The following is an 8,745-nucleotide window of genomic DNA, read 5'->3' on the forward strand; positions in this document are numbered from 1 at the left end:
GACATTGTTTTTTGAAGGATTATTTAATGGGCTTTAATGGATTTCTCCTTCCTTTGAGCAGCTGTGTCATTGCTGGGTCTCGGAGCCGGCGTGTCCAGGGATTGGGTTTAGATGCTCCGTGCACGTGGGGATGCTCAGAGATCCCCGTTCCCAGAATCCTGGCATTGTTGGAGGTGGGAAAAGCCCTCCAAGGATCCGAAATCCAAGCTGTGCCCCACGCCCACCTCGTCACCAGCTCAGAGCCCCGAGTGCCACGTCCTCGCACGCCTCCAGGGATGAGGGTCCCAAACCTCCCTGGGCGGCTTTTCCCAACGTTTGCCAACTTTTTTCCATGAGGAAATTCCTTCCGAGCCTCCCCTGGAGCTCGTGTTCCCAGCAGGGCAGCGCTGCCCGAGTGAGGAGCCCTGGGAGGAAGGGAAAAGGAAATAAGAAGGAAATATTAATGAGAAAAGAATAGATAAGGCAGATAAATGGCAGGAATAAAAAGGAGGAGGGAGGCGAGAGCTTTGGGAGGGGTGGTAGCGTTCAGCACGTCCCTTACCATTCCCTTTGCTAATTAATTCTGCATTTAAGAGGTGATTTCTCATCTGCCGTGGGCAAAAAGCTCTGCGGCGGTGACAAAAGTGACAGAGCTGCACGTGGCACCCAGAGGTGTTGGCTGGGGGGGTTTTTGTCCAAAATGGCTTTGTCTGTATAAAAAGCAACCCCCAGGTGAGCTGATTTGTATGTAGGGCTTCATACGCTGTCTCTGTGGTTTAAACTTTAAAAGGGAAAATAATTGGATTTCCTAACGAGGCTGTCTCTAATTAGAAGGCTGCGCTTGTGCCCTTTTGAATAAATACACTTGTTTTTCTTGCCTGGCTCTGTACCTGATCAGAGCCCTGCGTGGGTACTGAGAAATGGGTGAGGGCTTCCCACCTCTGGATAAATGACTTAATTTTAATTATTCTTCCAGCTTTTTTTAAAAAAAAGCCTAATATTATCCTTCCATCCCTTGATTATTTATTAAGGGCTGTGATTTGCAGAGCTACCACAGGAGCGTGAAGCACTGCTCTACACCAAATTCACTTTTATTTCTTCCTCTCCTGTTTTGTTTCCTTTCCCAAATCATTTCCCACCTTGGAATTTTGCACATTTTGGGTTTTTCAGTGGGTTGTTTTGTTTTCTTGTGCTTTTTTACGTTCTTGTGGTAGCACAGTCTCAGAGCCACCTGTGCCTCCTGCCCCAGATCGTGCCACGTGTGGTGATGGGGCAGCTGCTTCCACGGGGCTGTGGGCGAGGTGAGCAAAGACAAGATGGAGATCACAGTGACAGGAACATTTTTGGCCTCATTTCGGGTTTTTTTCAGTCCATGGAGCCATGGAACCATGTAGTCCGTGCCATTCCTCACCCCAGGCACGCAGGAGAAGCTCTTGGTGTGGTGGTCTGAGAGGAGCTGAGGTTGACCAGAGCACCAAAACCATCTCTGGTGTGAACTCCCCTAAAGCACTTTGGGTTCTTCTGAGGGTGCAGAAGGAACATTCCTGTTGTTGTTTTCCCCAGAACTGCTCCGGGTTGATGGAAAATCAAGGAAGAAATCCAAAGGAAAGACAATCGGGATTTACATTCCCTCGTGGAACGGTGTCCTGGGGGTGGTGTCCCTTATTTTATGTCTGTAGCTGCAGTTCAGGATGAGCAGTGCTTGGAAAGAGGAGCTGGATCCATCCCTGGAAGTGTCCAAGGCCAGGTTGGAGCAACCTGTGGGGTGGGGAAGGCGTCCCAGTTGGAATCTGATGATTTTAAGGTCCCTTCCCACCCGGCCCATCCGCGATTCCGTGAAAAGCCGGGATGCAGCTGTCACCTCCCATCCCTGTTTTCCATCTCGTCACCGGAAGCTCCGGAGCTGGAACCAGCAGCTCCTGCGTTTTTCCACATTTTTGCTTTGAAACGCTGACGCCTTCGCCAGGTGCAGAAATGACAGCAGTTCTGCTGCTTTACCTGGATTTCCCTTGGGTGTTCTGAGCTTTCCAAATTGTCTTTGCAAACTCCTGCCCCATATCCAGTGCCCTGTAACCATTCCCAGCTCTTCCCCATTCCCACTTCTAATAACTCCAAAGGGAAAAATGCCCCATGGGATTTTCTTCTTTCAGCCAGGCCTGAAAATCCATTTCTTTTGCATTACTTGACTGAAATCACCTAATTTCTTGCTGTTTTTTCCTTTTTTTTATTGCTCTCACTCATCCGCCTCTATAATTAAGTGTCATGGTTCCACCATGATCTTCAAATATCAAAATCGAGTGATTTTATAACCACACCTTTGGTCTTTTTTTATCATCTTCAGTTTCTCGCTTGTCCTCTCTGGTGGTTTTTCATAAAATCACAACATTTGGGTTGGAAAGGATTTTAAATATCATCCCAACATCCTGAAACGGGCAGGGACATCTTCCACTATCCCAACTTGGCCTTGGACACTTCCAGGAATCCAGGAGCAGCCACAACTTCTCCGGGAATTCTATTCCAGGGCCTCCCCACCCTCATCATAAAATCTTCCTTCTACCCTGTCTCCCTCTCCCCTCATTTCATTTTTATCCGGATTTTCCATAAGTGTTTCCTACTTAACCTTTTTGACTTTCCCGTTACAGCAGCAATTCCGGGTGCTGCCAAAGCACCTCTCTAATCCCTCAAAAGAGAGGGAGATAAGGGACAGAATTTATATTTCTCCTCTTTTTTTTTTTTTTTTTTTTTTTTTCCTTTTTTTTTTGTTCCCTTTGGCTAATTCGGTGCCCAAACTGGAATTCCTGCCTGGCAAATTCCTGACTGATGCAGAGCAGGCCCCCAGCTACATCAGGAAGGGATAATTAAAGTGGGATCCTTTATTCTGAAACATCACCTCCTCTGAAGCAGAGATCAAGTCATTCTCAGGGAAATCAGGATTTCATTTGGAATTCACCTGAACACCTTTTGAAAACTTTTTTTTTTTTTGGGTTAGAGGTGAACATTAGCATTTAAATGGAGAATGGTATTAATAGCCCTCAGAGGAGCTGGGCTCATCCTGGGATTTTTTTTTTTTTTTCCCCTAAATGAGAAATCTTCTTAATTTTTATTCTCTTTTTCTCCAAGAACAGAGTTCAAGAGACCATTTTTTAATATGGATATCTGTAGGTATAGAATGGGTTCGTGCTTGGCAATTTGCTGCACTTTCTTTCAAAAGTGCTGCTTAAAACCCAACAAAACAAACTGGTTTGGGGGTCGGGTGGATTCTTCACTTTTGGTTTGCCCGTGGGATGTTTTTTTTTTTACTTTTTCCTGCAGGTGGGAACCATTTCCATCCCATTAAAGGGATATTTAACCTTCCCCGTCTGCTCTTAACACAGAGCTGATCCTCATGTCGTGGTGGATCTTCCAGGAGCAATTCCAGATGGATAAAGGGAGCAGGGAAGGTTCAGTTTTGTCCCAAAAAAAAGCCCAAAATTCAAGCCAGTGGTCAGAGGAACAGGCCATGGGTGTCTTGGTTCAACACATGAAAAATGGATTTTATTTCTAAAAAATGTTAACGAATCTTCGCCATCCAAGCTGTCAAAATTAGTTAATTATCCTGTGTGAGCAGGATATTAATGCTTTGGGATCCCTCAGGCAATCCTTCACTCCTCATTCCCCAAAATATGACATTGACACTGGGAGAAGTTTTTTTTTACCATCCTGAAGAGCTGAAGGCTTGGAGCAGATTAATTCCCTTGTAAAGAGCAGCTCTTATTCCATAGGAATTCAGGAGAGATGTTCCCTAAGAACCTGTTCCATGGTTTTGTGTGTAAAATCTCTCCTGTCGGATCAGCCCAACAAATCCCATCGGTGCTTTTCAGCATAACACTAATAATTTTTATAATATAATATATTGTATTATATTATAAATATATAAATATATAATATTTTATTATATAATAATTTTATTCACAATCTCAGTGAAAACTGACAATAAACATGGAAACAAGAGGATTTCTCTGTTGGGATGAGTCCCTGGGGCACTTTGTTCCCATCAGCTGCATTCCCAAAATCCTGGAATGAGTTGGGATGGAAAGGGCCTCCAAAATCATCCCTTCCATGGGGCACCTTCCACCATCCCAGGCTGCTCCAAGCCCCGTCCAGCCTGGCCTTGGACATTCCAGGGATCCAGGGACAGGGAAGTTCTGCTCCAAAGCAAAAAAACCCGTGGTCTTCCCAAGGTGACAGAGCACCTTAAAGGGAAAAAAAAAGGCAAAAAAGGACAAAATCTGCACAAACTGATCACTGGACAAGCCCAGCAGCTCAGCCCCATCTTCTCCTCACAGCTCCTTCCTCACCTGTCCTAAATCCGGCCTGACTGAAGAATTCCTGCACTCACAAACACGGGATTCATCTGTCGCTCTCCTCGGGATCAGATTATTTTTTAATTAAAATTTTCCTCTAAAATAAAAGGGGAGCAAGCGAGGCAGCAGGGAAGGAGCACAAGGTGTGCATTTTTAATTGGGTGCAATTAAAAACCTGCCGCTCTGGCATGGCAGCGCCCGCGGCCAAGCCCGATTTGCATGAGTAATTATTCCCTCCATTACAGAGTCTGCTCAACTTTGCCTTCCTTGTCTTTGAAAGTATTAATAAATATTGATCAGACGCTCTCCTGTTTGCCTTCGCCCAAGCAGCTCTGATGGACTCAGCCTCTGATGTTATCAAATAATGAAATATGAAAGAGGGAGCGGGATGAGCCTCTTGTTCTGTGATTTTTTATTTAGGCTCTTCATTTTCCTTTCACAAGTGTGTTTGTCCCTGCCATTATAAACCCTCTTTTGATTATCAAGAGGTGGCTGAGGAAGGCGAGTTGTAAAGGAGGGAGGGAATAAATAAATGGAGGACAGGTGAGGGGAATCTGCTCCCTGGAATGCTGGCCAAGTGCTTTGTGGTTTTTAAGTTGAGGTTTAAAAACCAAGGAAAATAATTAAAAGTTAGCAAAAGCTCAGTCTGTCATCTGACGAATGGGTTAATAAATAATTATGTGGGATTAGCAAACCTAACCAAAGAGCAAATTTAGCTCCCCAAGATCTCTTTTGGCTTGAGCACGGGGAAGTTGATTTACCCTTCCCAGATCATCAGCCTGGGCAAGAAAAGCTCCCAGGGCTCAGCCATGGGAGATCTGGGGGGAGAAGAGAGGAAATCAAAGCAGGGGTGGAACTGGGTGGGCTTTAAGGTCTCTTTCAACCCAAACCACTCTGTGAGTCTCAACAAAGGGGATTTCTGGAACTTCGACTTGAAGACCTGCCCACGTTGAGCACAGGTTACCCAGAGCAGCTGGGGCTGCCCCTGGATCCCTGGAAGTGCCCAAGGCCAGGTTGGATATTGGGGCTTGGAGCAGCCTGGGATGGTGGGAGGTGTCCCTGCCATGGCAGGGGGTGAGCTTTGAGATCCCTTCCAAGCCAAACCGTTCTGGGATTTTAGGATGATCTTTCTGTGCTTTGTTCAGCTTTCCCTGCTCGTGGCACTGCTGAATAAAAGCAACAGCTCATGGAATTCTGCAAAAGCAGAGGTGTGGACCATCAAGCACCACAACTTAACCAGTGCTGGAACTCCAAATGTCCCTCAGACATTTTTGGAGGTTCCGGGCCCAGGTCAGAAGCATTTGAGACCCTGGCAGCAGCTGAAAACAGCTGGGATTTTGGGTTTGAGCCATGGAATGATTTACCAACCTTGCAGGAAGAGCAAGAAATCACAAAATTTAGATTTTAGAGTAGAAGTAGTCACAGAGTAAAGGGAAGAATTTTTGAGTGCTGCACAGGGGGGTTTTGGTTTTGTACATGGGGGTCAGAGGTTTTAAGTTGGATTTGGGATTTGGGCCTGTCCTGTCCTCCCTCTTTCTCCTTCCTCACCTCCATGTTCTTGGTGATGTTGGCACTCACAGATTGGTTTAGAGTAGAAAATCACCATTTAATATAGGGAATAGGCATTGGGGAAAAACTGTGAACATGTGACCTGTAATGTACCATATAAAAGATAGAAAATCACCATTTAATATAGGTAATAGGCATTGGGGAAAACTGTAAACATGTAACACGTAATGTACCATATAAAAGATAGAAAATCACCATTTAATATAGGTAATAGGCATTGGGGAAAACTGTAAACATGTAACACGTAATGTACCATATAAAAGATAGAAAATCACCATTTAATATAGGTAATAGGCATTGGGATAAACTGCAAACATGTAACACATAATGTGCCATATAAAAGATAGAAAATCACCATTTAATATAGGTAATAGGCACTGGGGAAAAACTGTGAACATGTAACACGTAATGTACCATATAAAAGATAGAAAATCACCATTTAATATAGGGAATAGGCATTGGGATAAACTGTAACCATGTAACACGTAATGTGCCATATAAAAGATAGAAAATCACCATTTAATATAGGTAATAGGCATTGGGATAAACTGTAACCATGTAACACGTAATGTACCATATAAAAGATAGAAAATCACCATTTAATATAGGTAATAGGCATTGGGATAAACTGTAACCATGTCACACGTAATGTCCCATATCAAAGACAGCAGCAGCCCTGGGTGGGAGAGAAGAAGCAGTCGGGGTCAGAGAGGATGTCAGGGTGTGTGTGTGCCTCTGCCTGAGCTCTGAGCAAACCACAGCAGCCCCAGAAGAAAATCTCTGAGATAACTTGCAATAAACTGCCTTGAGACCCAACAACAGAGACTGCTGAGCCTTTCTTGGGAAGATGGGTTGGAGGAGAGACTTTTCCACCACACGGAACCCGTGACCCAGGCCGGGGTTCCGACAAACCAGGCTGTTTTTCTCTTTGCAGGCAGTATTACGAGATGCTCTACAACACGGCGGACGAGCTGCTGAACCTGGTGGTGGACCAGGGCGTGAAGTACACGGAGCTGGAGTACATCTACGCCCTGAACCTGCTGCACCGCAGCCAGACGGGCGTGGGCGACCAAACCACGCAGAACATGAGGCTGCAGCGCCTCAAGGAGATCATCTGCGAGCAGGCTGCCATCAAGCAGGCCACCAAGGACAAGAAAATCACCACCGTGTGACCCCCGCTGCCGCCCGCGTCACCCGCGGCTGGCGGGTGGCACCTCCACGTTTTTTGGGTTTTTTTTGTTGTTGGTTTTGTTCTGTTTCAATCAAAGAAAAAGTGGGAATCTCCTGGGCATTGTGGTGAGGAAGGGAAATGCCATTTGAGAATTGGGGTTGGGGTGGTTTTGGTGTGTATCCACGTTAACGTTTCCTTAATGTTCTCCCAAAAGTGATTCCACAGCAGGAACCCCGGTGGGGCGTGGGGTGGGATATTCGGCTTTGCTCTGCTGCTGCTGCTTTGACTTGAGATGTAAAGGGAGCTGTGGGGTGGGAGAAGGGAAAATTGGGTCTTGGAAGTTCAGACCACACTAAATAATCAGCACCTTGCCTGTCAATCCCAGACCTGTTGATCACACGTGGGATCCTGATGGTTTGGAGATCTTTTTTGGAGCCTGCCCGGCTCTGCTAGTGCTCTCTCCAGGTTGCACCCACGTGAAGTTTCCCGCTGTTTGCGCTGCTAAAAGATGTGATTGTTTGTTCCTTCAGGTGGTGATCAGCCAGTTCTGCACGTGGGAGGTAACACGGGACCATTTGTTTCCACTTCTCCTCCTTCATTATCCCGGAGCCATCTGGCGCCGGCTCCTGCAGCGCCGGGTGGATGCAGGAGAAAATTGCCAATATAAAAGAACAAAAACGCTTCCTTCTCTTGTCCTGGATATTATCTTTGAGTCCTCCCCCAGCTCCAGAGATATTTTGATGCACTGGAAGGACAGGCAGGGTTGTGTAGCTCAGCACCAATGATCAGCAAGGGCAGGAGGGCACCAAATCCAGGGTCTGAGGCACACCCGGGGCGCCAATTCTGCCCTGCCTCGACCCTCTAAATTCATCTGGAAAAAGGTTCCTTATGCCTCCAAAATCCGAATCCACTGCACTTGTATTTGCCAAGAAAACTGGGGACCCAGCTGGGTTTCCTGTGCTGAGAAAGGTTCTCTCTGAGCTGTAGGTGCTTTGTGTGTCAACCTTGAAATTGCAGAATTAAAGGATGTTTAAAGGCCCTGGTGGTTTGTCTGGCTGTTTTTAAGAATTGTCATTCCTGAGGTGTTTAAAATATTCCTTTCCAGGCCCAAATTCAGTGTTCTCCAAGGCTCCAGCAGTGTGGAAATGTTTTTCTGAGTCACTCAGTCCAACTCTCAGCTTCGAACTCCAGAGGCTTCCCACCATCCATGTAAGGAGCTGAACCCATCAGTTCTTGTTAGGAATCTTCCGAGGTTTTTTTTCCCTCCTTTTATTCATAATCCAGATTTTTCTCATGTCAGGATTGGCCATTAACTGCAGGAGTTCCTCCCTTTCCCTGACGGGGAAGAATTCCATGAGGGATGGTGATGGGATGTTCCTGGCATCACAGATCTGTGTTCTCCTGCTCAGACACTGCGACTTGGAGGTCCTGGAATGCTGGACATTCCCTCCCCAGACTTTGGGAAAGGGAAAAGGAGCTGCTTGGGACAAGGAAATCCCATTTGAGGTGGGAGAGTGATGCCTGAGGAGCTCTGAATTCAGACTGGGCTGCTGTGGCCTTGTGTGCAACTGGTTAATTATTAATTTCTTTATAATCTGATGTTCTGCTGATCTCAGGCTTTGCAGTCCACGTCTCCCACCCACCCAGCAGCTGTGCTGGTGGGGGCCAGGAACAGATTGGATA

At 46.2% G+C, this 8,745-nt stretch overlaps 1 protein-coding gene across 1 annotated transcript in view; it reads left to right on the forward strand.

The window, feature by feature from the left end:
- The window catches only part of EXOC4 (exocyst complex component 4), a 319,710-nt gene extending 311,609 nt beyond the window's left edge, over positions 1–8,101 (forward strand). The window contains exon 18 of the mRNA XM_077783706.2: positions 6,826–8,101. Within this exon, the coding sequence (XP_077639832.1) occupies positions 6,826–7,063 (238 nt within the window). The 3' untranslated portion in view covers positions 7,064–8,101. The remainder of the gene's footprint in view (positions 1–6,825) is intronic.
- The last annotated feature ends 644 nt before the right edge of the window (positions 8,102–8,745 follow it).

The sequence above is a fragment of the Lonchura striata genome, chromosome 1A, assembly GCF_050655825.1.
Source record: "Lonchura striata isolate lonStrDom1 chromosome 1A, ASM5065582v1, whole genome shotgun sequence".
In the NCBI taxonomy this organism is placed as follows: domain Eukaryota; kingdom Metazoa; phylum Chordata; class Aves; order Passeriformes; family Estrildidae; genus Lonchura; species Lonchura striata.